Source organism: Dipodomys spectabilis, unplaced genomic scaffold (assembly GCF_019054845.1).
Source record: "Dipodomys spectabilis isolate Male_0828 unplaced genomic scaffold, ASM1905484v1 ptg000140l, whole genome shotgun sequence".
In the NCBI taxonomy this organism is placed as follows: domain Eukaryota; kingdom Metazoa; phylum Chordata; class Mammalia; order Rodentia; family Heteromyidae; genus Dipodomys; species Dipodomys spectabilis.
The window spans coordinates 30,479,431-30,503,170 of NW_024870817.1; the positions used below are offsets into that span (position 1 = coordinate 30,479,431).

At 44.5% G+C, this 23,740-nt stretch overlaps 1 protein-coding gene across 2 annotated transcripts; it reads right to left on the reverse strand.

Moving 5' to 3' along the window:
• Positions 1-603: 603 nt before the first annotated feature.
• Positions 604-23,134, reverse strand: Gcnt4 (glucosaminyl (N-acetyl) transferase 4). 2 transcript variants are annotated; one of them, XM_042690948.1, is made up of 2 exons: positions 22,949-23,134; positions 604-2,140 (listed from the first exon to the last, which is right to left on the reverse strand). In XM_042690948.1, the coding sequence occupies exon 2, from the start codon at positions 2,137-2,139 to the stop codon at positions 772-774; it is 1,368 nt and encodes a 455-aa protein (XP_042546882.1). In that variant the 5' UTR covers position 2,140; positions 22,949-23,134; the 3' UTR covers positions 604-771. The 2 variants fall into 2 exon arrangements, with proteins under 2 accessions (XP_042546882.1, XP_042546883.1); XM_042690949.1 differs by lacking the exon at positions 22,949-23,134 and adding an exon at positions 6,859-6,928.
• Positions 23,135-23,740: the final 606 nt, after the last annotated feature.

Here is a 23,740-nt window from a genome sequence, read left to right on the forward strand (position 1 = left end):
GGGAGTGCTTACGTTACTTGCACCCTGTTCCCACATTGGGGGGTTGTATGATTACCACATATTTCAAAGGCTTCTTCAGTGGAATCCTTGCTGTTATGTGGAAAACGAAGATATTAAGGTTGCCACTTGACCAAGGTAAGCCATTGCTTTACAACTTGAATTTATTTCTTCAGACTGTCTAAAAAAGAAGTGATGCACAGTTAGGAGCTCAATAAATATGTGATGACTGATTGGATGTTATGATCTCTGATTTAGCTTAGTGAGATTACAAGTTAACACATACAATAAAAAGAAATCTCAGCAGGGTGCTGGTGGCACATGCCTGCAATCCTAGCTACTGAAGAGGTTGAGATCTGAAGATTATGGTTCAATTCCAGCCCACGTAGAAACCCATGAGAGTTTTATCTCCAGTTGACCAGCAAGAAGCCAGAAATGGAGCCATGGATCAAGTGGTAGAAGGCCAGCCTTTAGCAAAAAAGCTAAGGGACAGCTCTCAGGCCCTGAGTTTAAGCTGCAGTACTGGTGTGTGTGTGTGTGTGTGTGTGTGTGTGTGTGTGTGCGCGCGCGCGCGCGCATGCACACACACACATACACATACAAACTCAGTGAACTACAGGCTCATGTCATCAAAATCTGGATGACTCTCCTTCATTGATGAGATTTTAGACAACTTTCAAACACCGAGATTAAGTTCAAGTGGTGTTGGCACAGCAAGGCGTTCCGCTGCATGTTAACTCACTATATTAGACACTCTCATATCCAATATGATTCTCACAATGATGCCATCATGGGATTTTCATCCATAAATACCTTTTCTGAGGACAAAGTTATCCATTCTCTCTGTTGTTCTTCAAGCTTTTCTGCCAAACATTTAATCAAGATGGGGTCCACCTTGGAATCAAACTTATTAGCAAACCAATGCCCATCTTTCATAAGCCACCTCAGCTCCGCAGCTCCATAAATACACACACTTCGAAGGTGAGAACCAGTACAACTGGGGTAGAAAAAGCCTTCATAATAATTCCATTTGACAAGGCGAGTCTTACTTTGTAGGTCCGACACATCCTGGGCAGACCTGGAAATACCGCCAGGTATTCCTGGCACCCGGATTAAAGTAGCCCAGAAGTGCTCATCAGGAGAGTATGTATCTTTAGACCAGGCAAAAAAGTCTTCAATGAGGGAGTTGTTGAAAATATACTTAACAAATGCTTGACTTAAAACAAAATAGGCACTGCCAACAAATATCTCAATGTCATGGGGCGGTGCTTCCTTGGAGATGTTTGTCCTTATTGGTAGCTTTATATATTCATAAGGCACACTTCTGAGCTCATGGTGATAAGTGAATCTCTCCACTTTACTGCTAGGGGGTTTCACCGTCTCTAACATATTTGCTCCATTGAGTTTCTTTAACTCCGACACTAATTCGAAATTTGATTTCAGGGGGAAGTCTTGTCCGCACAGATTGATGACATATTTCCATTGAACTGAAGACTTAAGAAGGTCTGATAAGCAATTCAAATCAGCTTGGAGTCTGGAAATGTGGGCATATTCCACAGCCTCTAATTTGGAAGCAATGAAAATATTGGAGAAGCACTTAGCTAAGTTGTTCATGGCAACTTTGAAGGTATCAGGAGACTTGAGGTCATAATGGATACAATAAATATTGTGTTGGTTGTATATCGCATGGATGAGCCTCTCAACCATAATTGCATCTTTATGGACAACTAAAGAATAGGCTATTGGGAAATTCTTTTCCTCCCTTGAAACAAGCTTTTGATGGTACCTTCTTAGGCTCTGATAAAGGTCACAATTGCTGGTCATTGCCACAACATCATCATCCTCCAAGTCGATGATATCTAGTCTTCTTATTTCCAGACTCTTACCAATTTCTAGCGGCTCCTGTTCATAGATCCCTGAACAATTCACTTCATACTTGACCTCATCCTTAATGTGGCTATATCTGTTTCTTACAAAAGGTGAGATACTTAGGGAGTACTCAACCAAGTATATGCCTCTTTGAGGAAACAAGAGTCTTCCCACATTTAGAAGCTTTAGTAGAGAGAATAGCCATAGGGTTAAAAACAAGATGAAAACTTTCTGCTGTAGTGTGTACTTAAAGCAACATTTGAATGTCTTCATTCTGCAACAAGAGAAAGGAATAGTAAGTATTAGTTAATTTATGAAGGGATATTAAGAAAAAAAATCAGGCTGAGAAGTTGGCTCAGTGGTAGAGTGCTTGCCTTGCATGCACCATCACATAAACAGAAAAAAGCCAGAAGTGGTGCTGGGCTCAAGTGGTAGGGTGCTAGCCTTGAGCTGAAGAGCTGCAGGACAGCACTTAGGCTCAGGACTGACAAAAAAAATTTCTCCAAAAGTTATTGGATGCCTATGAACTGCCCAGTAGAATATCGGGCTCAAAGATAAATAAAGCAAGGTTCTTGCTCATAAAAAAGACCCAGAAATAAGGAAATTGAAATATAAGAGTTGGTAAGTTTTTTTTGTTATTTTGTGATAACTACACCAAAATTGTGAAGGATGTTAGTTACCAGATGAAATGGAAGATAAACTCCTAAAGTAAAAATGTTTCTCCTTGTTGTTGTGAGGGATTGGTTCTAGAACCCTCATGATACCAAAATTCATAGATAGTCCTTTAGATCAGGCAGCTCAGCATCTACATATAATTTATGCATAATCTATCTGTATACTTCAAGTCATCTCTTGATACTTCTAACACATAATGCCTACACATCACTTATGCATATAGACTTAGCACAGCGCTTGGTGCATGGTAAATGCAAGTTTTGCTTTTAAAAACTTCCTAGAATTTTTTCTTTTCTAAATACTTTGACCCCTGATTTACTGAGGAACCCATAGATCTAAAGGAAAGATTGTTTATGTGTTTTATATAGGCTGCATTTCTGCTTAGTGTATTTGAGGAGCAACTGCTCTGAGTTGAGCAGAGGTCTAAAGAAGTAGATGTATCCAAAGGTATCAGAGACACAAATGACTCAACTGGGGCCAAAAGGAACATCTAACAGGATTCAGCCTCCAGATCCTGCTTAGATGGAGTCCAGTCTGAGACCTGCTGAGTCTGAGCTGGGCAGGAGGCCAGGGCTGCCTGCCCAGACTGGGAAGGTTGCAAGGAGCCTGGGGAAGGGAGGAACAGAGGAAGGGAGGAAGGGAGGGAGGAGCTGTTAGAAGTCTTCCATCCAGAACTGTTTCTGAATTGCTTTAGCTTTTTGGGGCAGAGACTAGAATGAGTTTCAACTGGGACAGCCCAGGCACATGGCTTTCAGAACCTCTTTTTTCCTCCCCAGGCAACTTCAAGAAGGAATGTTCAACTGGCCTGGGGTAAGGCTTTGATGTCTTTTGAAAGAAGTGGTCCTTCAGGGACCCTGGGCCAAGTCCAAACCCCTTCACCTGCTTATCCCTGGCCACAAATTCCTTCAACTGAAAGCCTTCCTTTCCTCTCCTCAGAAATAAGACATGAAAATGCTGTGTTCTGTGGTGTGAATGAGTTTCTCTCAAATCTTAAAAGGGATGCTTGGACTTTTCCCAACAGTCTGGGGAAGTCAGCACAATAGCCTGGGCCCTAATCCCGAAGGCCACCATGGTGGGAGGTCTGGGAGTTCCCAGTCTCAGCTTAGCTTTCCTTCAGAAGGGCCTTGGCATGGCCCCCTCCTGAGCTGTCCCAGGGGACTCTGCAGGGAGTCTGGTTACATGGAAACTAGCTAGCAATGCCGCCTGGCTACCTCCACTGGTTCCGTCTCTGTTGGAGACTTGGGCAGGAAGCAGACATGTGTTTTGCTAGCAGAGAGAATGTTTTCAACATTAGCAATTTTCCAAGGAAGAAGGGGATTTTTCCCTTCCACCTGTGCAGACCAAAACAAAACAAAACAAATTGTCTTGTGGAGTTTAGAGCCACATGGATACAAGTTTCCTAGTGATAGTGATGATAGAACTGAAAAAGAAAGTAGTGCAAAGTTTGGTGGCCAGAGTTCAGGTGAAATAAAGTCGGCAATAACTCAGTGGGAGGCCGTTCCTTAGTAAAATCCCAGTAAGGATGTTGCATGAAGCATTTCCGTGGAAGTAATCTTCTTCCTGAGCTCTCCAGGGATGGCTCTCCTCCACCCACACATCTCTGCACAGTGATGTACAGCTGAGTGCCAGGAACCCCATCCAAGGCCAAATGGCCACAGCCATCAGCAGCTTTCCAACAATCTCTTCCTAATTTAGCAACTTGAAAGTAGAATGCTCCTTTTCCAGGGAAAGACAAAAAATAAGGGAGGCAGGAGTCTGGGGTATGATTTAGTTTAGGGATCAAGTACTGTACATTGCAGTTCTTTCCAGTTGCTCACACAAGCTATGGAAAGTTGTGTGGCACTGGGGAAAGAGAACAAAGTGGCTGGACTTCAGGACACCACACACCTGGAATTGTCTCTGGAGGAGCTCTGTGAAGTGACTATAACCAATCTAGCTGCCCTCTCCCTCCCTTCTTGCTCCAAAATGAGGATTAGAAAGTCTAATCCTTCCTTCCTTCCTTCTCTCTTCTTGCTTTCCTTCCTTTTGGTTCTGGGCCTGAGGCTTGAACTCAGGGTCTGGGTGCTATCCCTGAGCTTTATTTGCTCAAGGCTAGTACTATACCACTTTGAGCCACAGCTCCATTTCTGGTTTTTTGGTAGTTTATTGGAGATAAGAGTCTCATGGACTTTCCTGCTCAGGCTAGCTTCAAACTATAATCCTTAGATCTCAGCCTCTTGAGTATCTACAGTTACAGGATGAGCCACTGGCGCCCAGCTTAAGCCTTGGAAGCACATCCATGAGGCTTTTTTGTTTCCCTGTGCCCAACTTGCCTGACTCCAGTCTTGGAGCTTTTTTAGTACACTACACAGGACTTGCTACTTTTGCTGTTTAGATCATCCTATGCAAATAATGTTAAGAAAGTGACTGTCCCCATTACTGTTCTGATTAAAGCAGGAGGTGGCAATGTTCTATAGAAAGACAAATCTACGGAAAACCTTCTCAGGTGTTAAGCATTAAAGGAGGCCATACATGGTCCTTCTTGCCCAGATTCAGCCAGACCTCTGAGATGACCTAGTAGCACTTGGACTAAGATGGGTCCCTTAACTTCTGTACATCTCTGTGACCTCAAGGGTAAATAATTATGGTAGTTAGATGAAGTAACACAGGCAAAATGCTGTCTGTGCCTTCCTTTCCCTCCGTTTCCTTATGTCCCATGATCTCCTCAAATCACTCTACTACTGCTACTCAGAATGTACAAGTCCTGCCCAACCCTATGGTTTATTGTCTTTATTTGCTTGGCAGTGCTGGAGATCCAATCCAGGGCATTGCACAAGTGCTTTATTTCTAAGCCATACCTCTCATTCTTCAGTTATCCTCTTTTCTTCCCCCAAAGTCTCAACATAAATCCAGTATTTTGGAATCAGTGGCTGACTGCCTCCATCTCATGCTCTTGATTATTTCCTATCATTATTATTAATGTAGTCTTGCGCAATAGTTATTCTAGGCACTATTGTACGTGTTTTATATGCTATAACTCAATCCCTTCCACACATCAGTGATGTGGAAAGTGCTTTTTTAAAAACAAATCTTTAAGAAATTGTATAAAGAAGTTGCCATTTAACAAAGGAGTTTATGAATACAATGCATCTCAATTATCACCCCTTTATCCTTCTTACCCATCCCTAACCCATCCCTCCCAACCCACACCATCATATTTTGCAGGATATAGGTTGAATACTTGACTGTGCTCTCCCACTCTTTTTAACTTCATTGGTCTACCTCTCTTCCCTTGATCCCATCTCATCCCTTTCGAGTATCCATTTCCTGGTGTTTATTTTGTTGAACTCTGACTTTGCCTTTCTGAGGAATTACACTATTTGAGTTCTCCTTTGAACCTACCACATTTCAATTAACACACTTGTATACATTTCACTTGTATACCACCCAGCGTACTTACTATAAGCTAATTCTATAAGTCTATCAGCTAATTCTATAAGTCTATCAGCTATTTCTATAAGTCTATCAGCCAATTCTAGCTTCCACATATGAAGGAAAACATGCAGCCTTTGTCTCTCCAGGCCTGACTTTTTTCACTTAACATATTTTTTCCAGGTTTGTAAAGTGCGTTAGTTAGAATAGAAACTCAAAATCTTGTTCTAGAAAAGCATCTGGCTCTCTATGCAAACCTGTCTCTTGCAATACAAAGAAAAAATTCTCCATATTTTCCATAATAGCTCAGCCCTCGACTATTTCCTCACTCTATCTTATCTTATCATGCTAAAGCAGAGCAGAAGAGAATGCCCTGTGTTGTAGCCTTGAAACCTCCCATGCGGACGAGGAGAGAAAATGTACATGGAGTGCTAGCTGGGAAGGAAACTGGGGGATGAGTCACATTTTCCCCATAAGCTGATGCTGGGACCAGTCAAAGAGCTGGGGAAGAGTTAGTCGATCTTTGGCCAAGGGGATCCATTAAAGAAAAGCAAGCCAATCCATCCTTGGGGGTTCTGCCACCAGTGAAGTTTGGCTCATATCCTAAAACCAGGGACTTACTGATTCATTCCTTCTCATCGCTATCTGTGATACAATTCAAGCTATCTTAAGAATGCCTCATTATTTTAGAAAACGTTCTGGGTGAAATCACTTTGTAGGTGGAGAATAGATCCTCAATGAATTGCCTTAAAGTTTTGTTTTACTATGTCAAGTTTGAAAAATAGACTGTGAAAAGATGAGTGACTTGGAAATATTCTGTTTCTTTCTAAAGTCTTACAGTGAAGAATCATCCCTTAAGTATGGTAATATAAAAATAGACTCACTTACAAAAAGGACAATACACACCCAATAATCCTGATTCTGTGGCAATAGAGGTCTTTTTGCTGCAGCAACTTGGTTCCTTGAGGACACTGGTTCTCCCTTGATGACTTGCTTATGAAACTGGAGTCTGTTTTGGATTAAGACCATCAGGTGGGAGGATGACTCAGTCCAGATGCATTTTTTTCAACACCCCCATAAGAACCCCAAGAGTTGTACAAAGGAGTAGAAAGATATGCTTCTTGGTGACCTTACATTCTGGTTGTTCTGGAATGAAGATTGCAAAGGCAATGTACTGATTACACTGTCACTGAGTAAACATAGCAACTGTGTCAAACATAAGATCTGCTACGTTGGGTCAGTAATACACTGCCAAGGGAATCAAGTGGCCCTTCAGTAGTAAGAGAGTTCAAGCTCCATAATGAAAAGAAAAAAAATGTTTTCCATTCTCTACTTACAAAAGCAAACATTTTCATTTAAAAAAAAATCAGCAAGTCATTAGTCTTAGAAGAAAAAAAAAAAGCTTGCCAGTGATCCATCCCTTGGCCTCGATATTCTGTGGACAGTATTTCCCCTCTGCTTTTAATAAATACATCTTTCTCCCCCCTTCTTTGATTGGCTTATCTTTTAACTTCAGCCACACAATACAAGTGTTGATATGTTTCTTTTACTTCACATGTATTGTGAACCAGCCCTACTCTAAACTGAGTCTGTAAGTTGTGAGAGAGTAAACATTTTCTAGCAAGTAAACATGCTTTTGAGCAGGACAAAAACTTGTAGAACTTCTCCACCAGTGCTTAATTAATAAGCCTATAACTCACAAAGAAGCCTAGAAGCAAAAGCTTGAAGTTGCAAAAGTGATTTGAGTCTATATTGCTCCTTTTCGGTTTGTTTTTTTCCAGGGCTGAGGACCGAACCCAGGGCCTTGCGCCTGCCGGGCGGGCGCCCTTCCGCTGTGCTAAACCCCAAGTCCCTATTGCTCCTTTTCTAAATGTGCCCACTCACCATTTAACCCAGCATTCCTGGGATGCTGGGAACATATTTCTCTTACTACATGTGTCTTAGTCTGTTCCTGCTGTAATAACAAAAAATACCAAGACTGGTGCTTTGGAGATCAATGTACAGCTGAATGCTTGGTGAGGTCTTGTTGTATGCTTCCAAGATGGCACTTTCTTGCTGTGTCCTCACAGGGTGGATGTAGAAGGGCAAAAGAATAGAAGTAGTGACTATCTCCCTCAGAGCTCTTTAAACAGTCACTAATTCAATTTATGATGGCTCTTCCCTTGTACCTTCATCATCTCCTAAAGTCTTATCACACTGGCAACTACGTTTCATCATATGAATTTTGGGAGGACACATTGAAGTCATATGAGTTCACCTAACTGCTATCCATCAAAGGACTAGACAGAGGAAGGATCCTCCCTTCCTCCTCCACTCATACAGCTCTGGTAAAGGTCAACAAAAGACTTCCTGTTGCCAGAGTCACTGGACCAATCCTTCTTAAAGACCTTTGTTGCTTGATTACTGTTTGCATTATCTTACTCTGTTTGATAAATCTACCTGGTAGATGCGATCATTATCCCCACTTTTCAGACTGAGAAACTGACTATCTCATGTGATATAGTGAATATACTGACGAGCTAGGATTTCCAATTATGGTCCAGTTTCAGAGCCTTCACTATTAAGCACAACTCAAGACCACTTCTCCAATCTCAGTAGCAGAATCCCCTTGGCTAAGGATCCTAAGTATCTAGCTGCTTCGTCCCAGTCTGTGGGAATCCCTCTAATTCAGATCAGCATCAACTCTTGCCTGGATATAAAATCACTCCCTATCTGGGATTCCCTTGTTTTCTTTGTATTGTAGCTGAAATGGACTTTAAACATATAAAGCAGATCCCTGCCCATCCCTAGTACCACTCCCTACATGTAAAAGCCTTCACTGGGAGTTCACCTCACTTAGAATGAAATCAGAAGTCTTATTTATTGCTCAGCATGCCTTCCACTACAATCCACCCACTCTTCCCCTGTTCTGTCTCATTAGTGACTGCGGACTCCTAAAAGTTCCTGTGGTGTCAGTCTCTTCCTTGGCTGATTCTGAGTGTAGTCCACTTTTCTCAGGACCTAGATATGCTCAGACGCTCAAGTTTTAGGAAAGATATCTTTTCTTCAGATCCTCTCACACATCTCTCTCCTCTCTACCTCACTCCTTGTTTTCTTCTGAGAACTTGACACAGGCAGCAGTCACTTTGTTCTTATCTACTCTCTGTCTCCAGACAGGAATATACAGTTCTTAAAGGCATCCATGCCCTGTAGTTGCTTAATGACATAAAGTCAGAAGACTTGAGTTCTAGTCTGGATTCTATCATCTCAGACTCCTTACGTGACCCCAGCAAGTCATTCCTCTTGAGCAAGTCTTTAGGTCTTATGTGTTGAGTAGGATACTGGTTTTTCTATCCCATAACGGTATTGTGAAGGTCCTATGACAAAAATGAATGCGAAAATAAACCCAAACAACTTTAGTATGTAAGTGTCAGGTTCTAGGACTTCTACAAGAATGGTTTCCAGCTGGTTGCCAATGGTGCCTGTAATCCTAGCTGAGATTTGAGAATTACATTGATAGCCAACCCAGGCAGAAAAGTCTTTGAGACTCTTATCTCCAAATAACCACCAAAAAGTCAAAAGCAGAGCCGTGGCTCAAGTGGTAGTGCGCCAGCCTCAAGTTAAAAAGCTAAAGGGCTGCCATGCACTGGTGGCTCAAGCCTGTAATCCTAGCTACTCAGAAGGCTGAGATCTGAGGATTGTGGTTCAAAGCCAGTCTGGGCAGGAAAGTCTGTGAGACTCCTATCTCCAATAAACCACTAGAAAACCGGAAGTGGAGCTGTGGCTCAAGCAGTAGAGCGCTTGCCTTGAGCTGAAGAGCTAAAGGACAGTGCCTAGGCCTAGAGTTCAAGCCCCATGACCGACAAAAAAAAAGCAAAAGGGCAGTGCCCAGGCCCTGAGTTCAACCCCCAGAAATAGTACAGAGAGAGACAGAGAGACAGAGAGAGAGACAGAGAGAGAGAGAGACAGAGAAACAGGAAAAAAGGTTTCCTGGAAAAATTGAGAATCAATATGTTGCTAGTTTTATTTTTCTAGAACAGCACATCCATTATTCCTGTCATTCTGACATTTTAATCACTATTTGCTTTTCACTATTTGACAACACTCTTTTGTTAAAGGAAGTTGTTACTGAAATTTCAGCATTTCTCCTGGAGTCTGTTATGCAGTCACATACTTAGCTCCAATTTTGAGAGACAAGAAGATAGTTCCTCTAGTTAGTCCTGAGAATTGTTTTTCTCCAGTATGCTCAATACTTTTTTGACAGATTGATAGCCAAAGAATTGTTTTCCAAAGGCATTCAACCCATTCCATTCAGTTCTTAAATAGCATTTGTAATGACATGTGTTGCAGAGGGTGCTAACTTCTCTATGTTCAATATCCTTGCAGGGGCGGGGGGTGGTTTGAGGGTCTTTTCCAGGGATTGCAAGCCTTCAGTGGTTCATTATTGACGCTGTTCAGTAAAGTCACCCCTAAGGACTATGTAACTCGCATGCCATACTGAAGATTTTGCAGCAAGAGGAACACACAAAATGTACCCTCAAGTAGTGCTTGTCACTTTGTAGTGTTCTGTCACTCAGATCTTACATACGTCAGGTGACACTGCCCATTGAGCTCCCCATAGGCCACAACACCATTAGTAATTTTCTGTCCAGCAGTTTGCAACTCCAAAGGCTGGCCATCAGCTTCCTTAAGTTCAGGACCACTTTATCTGCAAGACTGTGAGACGTAAGGTCTCCATGAGAAGCTGGGCACAAAAACCACACCATCAACGTTGGTGCGGGGGGGGGGGGGGGGGGGGGGAGGGAGGAGGATTGGGTGGTGGTGGGGTAGGGGGGAGGTAGGGAAGGGATGTGAAGGGTAAACAAAGGAGGAAGCTGCAATGCTTGATAAGAAATGTACGCATTATCTTGCCCATGTAATTGTAACCCCTCTGTACAGTATGTTCACAAAAAAAATAAATTAAAAAAAAAAAAAACCACACCATCGACCACCTGTAATTTTCCCAGCTATAACTCTACTGGCTCTTTCTCAGGGTTGAGAGAGTCACAGGAATCTGTCAGGTTGCATGGGAAATCAGCATTTTTATCAGGTGGTCATCCCTTGAGCATGTGGGAAATCTGGGCTACAGATTGTAGCCAATGCAGAATTCAGCCAGCTTTTTTATAGTTACACCAATTAGGTTGTGGGCTTCATCTTGTATGGTCCACAGGGCAAACTCGGAAAACTAATGGTCTGTGTGTTTAGTTGTCAGGCTATGTGGATGGTCAAGAAGTCTTCAACACAAAGTAGGAAATGTAGGCAACAATGTAGGAAACCAATGAAAACTTTTCATGTATAGTACTTTGAGATACAAATATTGAGTTACTCTAACATTTAAAATCTCAGAAGAGTGGATTCCAAAAATACCTATGGCCTTTAAATTTTAGGTTGATAAAAACCTTGCATGCAATATTTCCCTGTTTTAGATAAAAAGGATTACAAAATGAGATCATTAGTGCACTGGCTCTTTATCACTAAAGCTTTGTCAAATAGAGCTTTCATTCTTGCTTGCATTCTCTCCTCTCCACTGTCCAGCTCACTTATGTTAGCACAAAAGATGAAAGCAAAATATACTGTGTTTCATGTTCTAAAATTGAAATGTGAGGAGAATAGTTTGGCTTCTTCCCCTCCCCCCAAAAAGTAGAAAAACTAAATTGAAAAAATGTATGATTATTTAAAAAAAACAGTTTACATGTAGGCTCTACTCAAAGTCTACAGATGTGATTTTTTTTCCTCTCCTGAAACCTCTCAAAGTATTTGTTTTGATTTTTATGGCTAACTCTATATTTTATCCTCAACAAAATTAAATCTTCGCTAGTTTTGTAGCCAGCTGAAAAGGGATGGATCACTGATTTCTACACGTACATTTAAAGTAGGGCTTCTGATATCCTTAAGGGATTACATTGCAGGGGCAGCATAGGATAAACAGAAGTGAATCAAAGGTATTGATATCAGCAATGGCTTACAGCCAAGCCGCACTGCTCCTGAATGGATACATACTCAATGTTAAATCAGAACAAGAGATTGTTCATTTGTTGTGGGTTTTGCTGAGATGATAGGAGCTTAGACAGAGATTTCAATATGTTCCCAAACTTCCACTGGGGGGAAAAAACTGATAGGGATGGATGTGATAGTGCACACTTGTAATTTCAGAACTTGGAGGATGAGGCAGTTGGATCTTTAAACAGGCCAGCCTAAGCTATATAGTGAGAGCTTGTCAAACAAACAAACAAACAAACAAACATATACAAAACAAGAAACTCATCCTGGTGCCAGTGGCTCATGCCTGTAATCCTAGCTCCTCAGGAGGCTGAGATCTGAGGATGGTGATTCAAAGCCAGCCTGGGTAGAAAAGTCCATGAAACTCTTATCTCCAATAAACCACCAGAAAACCAGAAGTGGCTCTGTGGTACAGTGCTAGCCTTGAGCTGAAGAACTGAGGGACAGCACCCAAGCCCAGACTTTAAGCCCCATGACCCACAAAAAAACAAAAAAACAAAACCCCTGAAACTCAAGACCATCTTCCCAAAAGTTCAATGTTGAAATGCTTCCAGGAAGGTCTGAAGCTGTCATTCTCTACAAGGATGTAATCCCAAAATGGTTTCTATTAATTGCAGATCTCAACATACAGGTACTATAATAAGTAGAGAGATTGCTTAGCTTACTAAATGCCCAAGTTAGCTTATACACCATTTGTCTAGAAAGCAGAAGAACTAGACCCCAGATTTTCCAATGAGTTGTGAGGTTCAAGCAGTGTGGTTCAGAACCCAGAGCAGCCAGAGCAGTGAGATGAAATTCAGGAACAGACCTGTAGAGATGGCTGGTAGACTGCACTTGCCTTCGAATGTCCTACACTGTCAGTGGCAGAAAAGTGCTCTTTCAAAGACATCCTTCCCAACTTCCATTGTACAGAAGGTGGCAGTGAATGGGCTTTCTGGAAAAGTTTTTCAGAAGGGCTTGATTTTCAATATAAGTTTCCCCTACTGCTATCTTCCTGCCCAGAACTCCAACATAATGGCTAGGGTTGTAGCAGATATCTTAGAGCTTTGAAGTTCAGACCAAGACATGGTTGAAGACCTCAGCTCCTAACTCCTCCAGTCATTAAACCAGCAGTAGCAAACATCTTTGTGCATTTTGTTACATGAGGAAAAATAAACCCTTCCCTGGTTAGGCAACTTGCATTTTGAAAGATGGCCACTAGAAAAGGGTAATGCGCACACACACACACACACACACACACACACACACACACACACACACACGAGCAAAATTAAATCTAAACCAGATTAAAGTCACTACATGCATAAAAGTACAGTCCTGTTTATAGCCAAGTGCAAAAATATGCTCAGAGATGCTGAACTTCTCCTCTATCTATATCTGGAGGCAGATGGAGGCTTTTGGTAACCATCTGAAGGAAGACAGCTAGCCAGATTTACCAAATTAACTGTGATGCTGGCAAGAGGGCAGGCTGTTCACCAGGCCTCAGTTAGGCACCTTTCAATGGATAGCAAGCCTTTTCTCTATGGCTTCTTGCCACAGACAGGAGTAGGCTGCATGGTCTCCAAATGTCCTCTCCCAGGTGCTGGATTCCTGAGAGCTTCTTATATAACAGGGACTTCAGAGCCAATTTCCAAGAAAAAGATGACAGTACCATGTAGACACCAACTCAAAACACACAGAATTCTGAGCCGTCAATGGTTCCCTTGACTCCTTTCCCTTCTTCCTGACCCCATTCCTCTTCTTTCTGCCACACACGCACAGCCTCCTTCTATTCCTCCTGTTTTTTTCTTGTATATACCTATGAGTTTGGAATTTAAAGCTAATGGTGAGCCAGTCATGGTAGTGCATACGGGTAATCCCAGCACTCAGTAGGCTGACGCAGTCCTCTGTCTGCCTTAGCTGGCTACAGGGATGACTAGATGAGCCAATGTATTGGATATGCGCAGATCAACACGCCGAAGAATAAAGGCCAGGGTTATGAATGACATTTCCACTAGTTGAGCATCACTGACCAGGCACCATTCTACAAACCAGGACAAGGTTTTGCACTCAAAGGATTGCAACTTCCCCAGCATGCAGAGATGGTCTCTGAGAAGCAACAGCCACAGATTTCAGTTGGGCAGGCTGGTGGCAAAGCCAAGCTGAAGACGTCCCTGTTCCTCTGGGGAGGGGAACCAGATGTATACCTGTCTTTCTGGTCTTACAACCTACCTGCAGCTTTAAGGTTTTGTTGTGAATAGTGCTGCAAGGAACATACTGTAGAAGTGTCTTTGCTGTACCCTGACTTAACAGCCCAAGGAAATGGAATCGAAGCCTATTAAAAGTTCCGGCCATGCAATTGGAACAATATATTTTTGGTGGTGTATAAGTCTAGTGTTTTCTCTTTATTATCTATACTTTCACTTCCTGGTCAAAAAAATTAAATTTTATTTCTTTCTGTTCCCCCTCCCCTTTTTGGAAATACTAGGGACTTGAACCTGTGGCCTCATGTCTGCTAGGGAGTTGTTCTGTCATTTGGGCCACACCCCTTATTTTATTATTTCATATTTATGAGTGGGTAGGTCACAAAAAGATTCTTTTCCTACTATGTAGAGAAAAAAAATGTATATAATTTACTACTTTCATTAAAGCGTTTGTTACTACATACTAATCATACACATGAATGTGATACTTCCATTCACACACAAGCCTACTGTGCCTTAGGAAGGCTCTGTGTTAGAGAGATACAACTGGAAACATCACCTCAGGATCACAGAGAACAGAAGAGAGGGCCTCAGTGGCCTCTTAGCACAACCCAAGTGCCAGCTGTTTTAGTTACAGAGAGAGACTTTGAATTTGTTTGTAGAGAAACTTTCCAAAAAGGCAAGTCATTAGGTAGTCCTAGGAATGTCTTTTCTTTGGTGTTTTCCTTGCCCTGATCTTATTTTCTTCCCTTCTTAGACTCTCTTCTCCATTCTCCATCCCTGCCTTTAGTTCTAGACTCTCCTCATCCTCCTAGTAATGCTCTGTCATGTTCCAGTCTTTGCAACTGTGCTCCATTCTGCATGGCATTCCATGCCTCTCTCTTGAGCCACCACATGTCTGAAATTGGCAGCTGAAAAGAGGGCAGGCTGGTTGCTGGAAAGGCAACCTGGTGGAAGATGATGGATGTACAAGGTCAGCCCCTCCTCATTCCACAAAGGTGGAATGTCAGGGTGTGCAGCAGCACAAATATCCCAAATATGCTGCAATTACGCAGAGAATCAGAGGGAAGAGAAAATGGAAACTTGGCAGGCACAAGAGCTTTGCTGGGCGCTGTCCTTCCTGGTCCTGGCAGAAATCCTTGCCCTCTGTTGCAGTCGGACACATCGCTCTTTCCTGGGCTGTTTAGATCCTATAGCTACCAGGAGAAATGCCAGGGTTTTGCAGAGCCTAGGAAACAAGTCTAATCCATCCAGGAACCGACAGGCTGATAGAACAGGTCAGAGTCAGCCAAGAAGGATTCCTGTGCACAATAAGCAAGTATAATTCTTATCATCCAGGATACAAGGGCTCAAGTGGTAGAGTGCCTGCCTAGCAAGTACAAAGTCTGAGTTCAAACTACAGTACAAAAACAAAACACCACCACCACCACCACCACCAAAAAACAGACCTTGTTCAAAGAGACAACATCATCTATTTCCCTTAACAAGATTAGGGAAGATAAGAAACCCTGGAAAATCACAAGAGAAGAGAGAGGAGTGAGAGGTAGAAAAGAGCAAGAGAGAAAAGCAACAAGAGAGGCAGAAACACAGAACATGAGTAAAGAATGTGCTACCCACAAATATAGTAGTCTCTTGTGATTTAAGATAATTCAAAAGGAAAGAGGCAAGGTCATTGGGTGACCTTCATATTGTTTAGTAAATACAGATGAAAGTGCCTTGTAAAGTGACAAGCCATCAAGATAGAACGGTTTTGCCTGCAAGGGCTGAGTGTACAGCCCCTGCTGAAGCTCTGCCTTATCTCCCGGGTCACTTCCCCACCCAGTTCACCAAGTAGCTCAAGCCCTTATCTCATTTCCATCCTTTACCACGGTTTGCCAACACAGTTTGAGAGTGGTAGATCTAACTGGTCTTTGGGTTTTCATTTCTGTAGGAGGTTCCTTGGTCATAAAAGATTCATCCATAGGTAGGCTTTTTCTCCTGATAATCTTTCTTATGTCAATTTAATTTTCAAGCCCAACTCTAGGGTGAAGTCTTAGCTCCACCTGCCAAGAAGAGTTGTTTAGCATTCCAGGAAACACCGTCATCATCAGGTACTTTTTGGTCTCGTCTGTAGTTTTGCTTATCATGGAAAGGGAAAGAGTTCTCCAGTACAGAGGGTGAGACATTTTGAAACAGCATGGCTTTAGGGGTTCTGAAGTTTTGTTTCATTGGGATTTCAATACAGAATTTCAATGCTGGCCAGGGACTAAATAAGGACAATCTCAATGGGCCATGCTGGACTCCTGGCCCTTGCATGCTCTAGCAATTATTGACTCACAGCATTCTTGCCATAAAACTATTCTGCATTTTCACAATTAAAAAAAAAAAGAAAGAAAACTATTCTGCCTCTTGCTTTTTGAAATTTGTTTTTGGCACATACAATTATCTAATTATGCTCCTTTATCATGTTCAGAGCACAATTCACATGTGTTTTAGAGATAACTGTAGTTGCCTACATGTATAAACTTGCATAAACTTGAGTTCTAAAGCATAAAGTAGAAATCCCAAGGCACCAATTTTGCTTTCTAATTTTTTGGATTTACCTCAACCTTACTATAAAAAAAGAAACACACAATTAAAACTCACCTTTGTTATCACTCTACTCCCCCAAACCACAAGCTAATAGTATAAACAATCTAAGGAGAAGGTAACTCTCTTCACTGTTCCTGACCACACACTCTCGGTGGCCATAGCCATGACTGACATTAGAATGCAGTTATAGAACAGAAGCCTATAAAGAGAAGCCTCATGATGAATACTTAAGAATTACAGTGATTCAAATGTGATTGATGACTGGTGACCCTTACTCTTCTGATGCCAGCCCCACAGGACTGCAAAAGAGGCCCTGGTTTTGAGAAGGGCCTCTAATGAAGAGTTTCACATTGTTTTTAATTCCTTGGCCTGCTCCTCAGAAGCCAAATTAGTAGAGGCTCCCAAAGGTGGGATTCATTTGATACACTGATTGACAGAAATAGGATCCAAACAGATTGTCACATTTGGATCTAGTAAGAGGAAATTCAACAGAGACAAATGCAAAGACTAACAACACTTCAACCCAAAAAATTAACAGCTCTCATACCATATGGGTGAGTGTTGTCGAATGGGAACATCTGTAGAGGGTGGTTCAGTATCTGGGCTGACTGTGCATTTGGCATGAGTGCCCATTTGTTTGGTGTAAGATTGCCAAAGAATGGAATGAAAGGAAGAAAGGGAGGAAGGAAGGAAGGAAGGAAGGAAGGAAGGAAGGAAGGAAGGAAGGAAGGAAGGAAGGAAGGAAGGAAGGAAGGAGTAAACCAAAACTAGTATGTCAGGAGACGCATAAAGCTTCAGGCCAGAAGCTAAAGCAAAAGCTTTCCATCAGCCTAGATCTGGGGACTAGAGAAGGGCCCAGCATGCCTCTACTCTGCTCTGACCTGAGCAGAGCCCAAGGAATGTGTTCATGTCTTAGTTCAACTGTCCCCTCAGCCAGTAACTGATGAAGTCAAGATTCATGGGGAGAAGCTGGAGGGAAACAGGAAGGTTAGGGGTTAGGAGGTGAACAACTGGGCTCCAACATTTAAACAAATGGCTGGGCCCATCTCCAGAGATTCTCATTCAGCTGATCCGGGTGGTCCTAGGATCTGCCTTTCTAACAAGTTCCCAAGTGACACTGCTGCAACTGGCCCAGCAATGAGGTTTTGAGAACCACTGCTCTAAGTAACAGGATTCAAGTTTATTTCTTTGCTTGCTTTTTTATTTGATACTCTATATTCCCAAGATTTTACTAAGGTGTTGGCCTGTTTCCCAGTAAGTCTAAATTAGGGGAAATTTATTGGCTTTAAAGCCTCATATATTTCTATGTCCAATTCTAAAATTTCATAATGGTTAGCAGAAATTCCACCTTCATTTTCTGACCCTTAGCATTTCAGCTTCATAAGCAGACTTCTGTTTCTGCTTCTGCTACATTTTTCTAGCATTATATATAATATGACTTCCCTCTGGCCTTCTATTTTTCCTTTGTTTTTTTTCTACAATGTTCAAGATACTAAGATCTGACCTGCTTTTACCAAATACCTGACTCCTCTATCTTCTAAAAGAGGAAATTGTGGGTCCATACCTTTACCCCAAAGCCCAGATTGAGCCCACCATTCCCAAGGGCCTATTAGAATGGAGACAGCTGCATCCAATTCTCCTATACTTCCAAACCTAGTAGGAAAATTACCAGCATATGGAAATACATATCAAATGGCATGCAAAACAATGCAAATTAATACCAAACACACAACTCCGAATTACTTGGGTAAAGTCTGAAAGCCCTAGCACTGATGTTATCTGCTTTGCTCCACCACACTCAGGAAGTAGTGACTGGATCTTGTATTACAATCAGTCTCATGCTTCACAACACACTGGCACTTGTTGACATGCTAAGCAGAAGATTGCAAAAGGGATCCTAGTCTTAACTTGCTACTAGTCTCACAATGCTCTAGGCCTCAGATTCTTCTGAAAATGATGATGTCATGTAAATGACATCATCAAAACAAAGCCAGCAGCACCGAGGCTTAGTGCCATTTTCTGTATGCCACATATTGTGTGTGAAGATGTACACATACAACACTTACAACAGCCTGTACCTCTTTACATGTAGTGCCATATCAGAGACCTGGAAACAGAAAGGCCAGCATGTGAGGTAAGGTGTGATAGAGTCAAGGACCAGGACATCCCAGTCTCACCCATCAACCTTGCTCCTGCACATGCTGCAGTTCTTGCATATAACATTTTGTTGTTGTTGGTGGTCATGGGGCTTGAAGTCTGGGCCTGGGCGCTGTCCCTCAGCTCTTCAGCTCAAGGCAAGCACTCTACCACTTGAGCCACAGCGCCACTTCCCACATGCTGCAGTTCTCTTGGTGATGGTGATCACTGGATCACCATCTCTTGTTTCCCCTAAGCATTAAGTTTGTATGATCTTGAGAAGAAAATTTCCAGTGGTACCATCAAACATGCTTCAAGATATTGTTTCTCTTACGACATTGACAGTTGGTAGTATATGAAATTTGATATCAAAATGTCATCACAAATTGTTTTTTTTTTAATCTGATGTCCAACAGGAAGAGGTGTTTCAAGCTATCCTGTAGTTCAACTTCTTCCAACTTGCTCCATCCTTCCCATTTAAGCATCTTGCATCTGGCTGTGCACTCTGGAGCGATTCTGGGACCTTTGCTGCCACTGCTCTTAGATCTACCTCTGGGTGATGGAAGAGGGCTTCTCCCAGCTTTCATTTCCATGCACAAGCACAGGTTCTTGAGATGCACTCATTAAAAGCATTTCAAGAGATCTCATAATAAGGCAAGTGTCACAAAGGGAGAGTTTTAGCAAGAATTTATTTTAGTATAATAGGTTAAAGTAGGGAGAGATGAAAAAGAGAAGCATTTCACCATATGGGAAAGAGTAGCAGGCTACCAGATTCGTGGTCTTTAGACTTCCTGCGCTGGGAGACTATCCAAGGTGAGGTCGTCTAGCAACACCTAATCCTTAGACAAAGGTTATAGGTGTCTAAAATGGGTGAGGCCCACACAGAACTCAGAAATCTTCAGGACTTCCTTTTGCCAGATGAGACTTTTAGTCTGTTCTTTTTACTCCTTAAGGAGCTTTGCAGCTTTCCACTATTCCAAGGAAGAAGGCAGGGACAGACAGTCCTTTCAAATCCCCATCTTCTAGTAATTTGACAAATAAAAGGAGGTGGTTAGAAGGAGCTAACTGCTTTAAAAAAATTACATTTGAGTAGGTGCCATTTAATAAAGCAGTTTATAAATACAGTGTCAGCCCTTTTGCTTTGTGTGTGTGTGTGTGTGTGTGTGTGTGTGTGTGTGTTTGTCCTGGAGCTTGAACAGGGCATGGGTGATGTCCCTGAGCTTTTGTGCTCTGGGCTAGCAATCTACCACTTGATCCACAGCTCCACTTCTGGCTTCTTTTGGTGGTTAACTGGAAATAAGAGTCTCATGGGGGTGGAGGGGGTATAGGGGGTGGAGAGGGGAAGGGATGGTAAGGGGAAACAAAGGAGGAGGCAACAATGCTTGATAAGAAATGTACTCACTATCTTGCCCATGTAATTGTAACCCCTCTGTATGGTATTTTCACAATTAAAAAAAAAAAGAGTCTCATGGATCGACTTTGCTGCCTGGGCTGGCTTCGAATTGAGATCTTCAGCTCAGCCTCCTGAGTAGCTAAGATTACCAGCATGAGCCACAGGCACCTGGCTTAGTCTGGTACTTTTAATACTTGTCTAATATATGATGTCCCTGTCTCCTCGTCTATCCAGCCTGTCCCATATCACTTGTCCACACCAGGCTTCAAACACCACCTCTGATATATAGATGGTGGCAAGCTTTGGAGAGTCAGCCATGGCCTGCCCCATCTGGCTACTGGGATGAAGAATCACCTGAACTTTCCACACCAATTCCAAGTCATTACTGTCACCAGCTGTCTCTCCGACCTTAACACTCCACCTTACCTACTGTAGCAGCTCCTCAAATCCATTCCCATGTAGCAGCTTATTTTTCCACTTGTTCATTTGAGATGGGTTCTCAGTATGTTGCCCAGGCTGATCTTGAATTATTGGGCACAAAAGACACATGCCTCAAGAACATATCATTGCACCTGACTGGTCATCTGGTTCTAGGCCAGGTCATCTGGCTTTAGTCTGGTATTCTTCTTCTCTGTCCTCTCAGACTATCCTGGATATTTCCATTCAATGCTCTCTGCTCTGTCTTCCTTGTGTTTGGAATACTCTCCTACTTCCCCAGTCTTACTCATCTTTTCATCTCCCCTACAATGCCCTACTTTCAACCCACAAAGATAAGCTACAGCCTGGTTTACAGTAAGGGAGATCAACACATGGGACTGCTGAATTAACGCTTCCACCTTGTGTTTGTCAATTGATTATTTTAGTGTGTCTTCCTGCCTAAGGCGGGAAAATCCATTCCAGATGATTCAATTTCTATTGCAGTATGTGGTGCCAGAAAAAGCCCAGGTCACTGGGTCATTCTCCCAACACTAAAGGCTCCTTAGAGCAAAGGCACTACAACACTGTCTTATACAGCCTCCATCTGTAGTCCCCACCTACCCCACCCCCCAATGACTAATGGTCTTTCCAAATCTGTTTGGAAAGTATTTATGGCTGGCCTAAGTTTAAGTTACTTCATGTGGTGCCAACTCTTGATTATTGCCTAGTTATGTCTTTTCTGCCTACCTTTGTGCAGGTGTGTTATTTAGCAAATGATTATAAATATCGTCCTCCTCCAAAGAGCACAAACCTTCCCTCCCTTCCCTGTTCTCCATAACTCCCAAAGAAAGTCTCCTTGTAGTCTCCTTCCTGGGAAAAATTGGGTGCCATGCAGCTCTGTTCTTTGGCTACAATTTCTCTCCTAACACTTGTAAAAGAGAATTCAACATCTTAATTGACATCTTAATTCTCGACATCTTAATTCTCTCGCAGAATTGGCGCCTGACAGTGCAGCGTAGGAACAGCTCCCTGCAATAATTCACTTATGAAGACTTCACTTCCTCAAGACACGATTAGCCAAGGCCGCCAAAACCCACTGTTAGTCCCTAGGTGTCATAGGTTGACAGATGGCTTAATAATAAGGGCATGTTTTATGTATGTAAGATCAAAAAGAGTGATTTGTATGTCTAACAAACCATATGAGAGACTTAAAGGAACCAACCTTACCCCCATCTCCTTCAATCATCTAGTTTATTGCTCTTCATTTGCAAAGACAAGACAGGTGGAGTTGGGGGTGGGTGTACGAGCCTTAGGACAGCTGGCCCCTCTTCACCTACCCAGCAAAGGACTCTTGCCGACCTTTATAAACAGCACCCACCCACTCGCACCTTTGCCCAAGTAAAGACCTTAATGGGACTCAGGAGTCCAGATGGTTCTGTGACTCAGGTCCCCGGGGCCTCCCGGGTCCGCGCCGCCACTTCGCGGGGAACGGTTCCGGCCGGCTCTGCCGCAGCGACGCTTGACCTTAAAAAGCGCAAAGCTCGTCCCTGCAGAGGGTGCGGCCTGGGACACGTGGCCCGCAGCTTGATCCCCAAAGAACTACGGGAGTATGCTCCCCCTCCCCCGCACGGCTCTAGCTGAGCTTCTCGGGGAGCTCCCTGCACCCCTGCCCCGCGCTCGCCCCGCGTCCCTCTCCCGAAGCCCAGTGGTCCCATGTGTGTGGCCCACGGCGGCGAAGGGCCGAAACCGGGGGACGCCAGCTTCCCGCAAAGCGCGCGTGCAGGAGCGCAGCGCGTACCCACCCACCCGGGAGACCGGGGTCACCCGCGCCCGCAGCCCCGCTCCGCCCCGCGTCTCCCGGGACGCGCCGGTGCCCAGGGGCGCCCGCCCGCCCGCCCTTTCCAGCGCCGGCCGGGAACTTTGCAGCGTCTCGCCCGCGCCGGTGGCGGCCGCGCCGGCCTCAAAGTTGCAGCTTCTGCGGGGCGCACGCCAGGGCTGCCTCCACCCCCCCCTCCCCTCGACTGCCGACCTTACCCACCCCCGGTCCCCTCCCCCGTGCCCTGACCGCCTCCGTGGGACTCGCAGGCTCTGGACGCCGAGCCAAGACGGGGCTCCGTCCAGACTTAACGCCCCGCGGTGCCCTGGGGTCCCCACGCCTACCGCCCGGGGACTTGGTGCCCGAGTTTTCCCCGGGGGAAAGTGAAAGTCGCGAGGAGGACGGGGTCGGGTCGGGGTGGCGGGGACACGCCGGCGTTCCCTGATGGCCAAGTGGACTTACGAAAGGGAGCGGGAAAGCCCCAAGCGCGGGATCCCCGCGTCCGCGGAGGCCACCCAGGGGGGGCCGCGGGCTGCGCTCCGGGTTCCCGGCCTGTGGGACGCGTCTGCGTCTTCCTCCGTCGCCGCCTCGGCTAACGCGCCCTGCCTGGGAGTCGCTGTCCTTCGGCCCCGGGGTGGGGAGCGCCGAGGGCCCCCGTGACGTGCGGGGGAAAGGAGGGGCGCCGCCGCGCTCCCGCCGAGGGCGCTGCCTGCCCTGCGCTCCGGGGTCCCTGCGCCGCGCCGAGCTGGAGACCCGAGTCCCGCGGCTCGCTCCAGCGGGCGATCGCCGGCGCTCGGCTCGGTGCCCCTGTCCGAGCCGCAGCCAAGTTCGGTTCCCACCCGCAGCACACACTGACCACAATCCGAGGTGGGGACAGCTAAGAGACTTGTCCTAAGTCGCCCCCGAGCGCGGTGACCAGGCAGACTCACATCCGCGACTTTGGGCTGTCCCGCAGCGCCCGGCTCCGCGAGGCCCGGCCCGGCTGCGATCGCCAGCCGCGTCGCGTCGGTAGGCGCGCGGCTCTCCTGGGGAAGACCCGGGGTGTCCTACGCAGCCCGGCCGAGTACTAGCAGCGGCGTGGAAAGGGGGAGCCTTTGCCCAGTAAATAGGACACCAAGTTGCCTTCCCATCAGTGCCTGAATGCCAGGGATAGGCTTCCTCTTCACCCCCCAGAGGGTGGCGGGCCTGTGGGTGCGGTCTCCGGCCCCACTCAGGTCGGCCGAATAATCCCAGCAAAGAAGGTCCAACCCACTT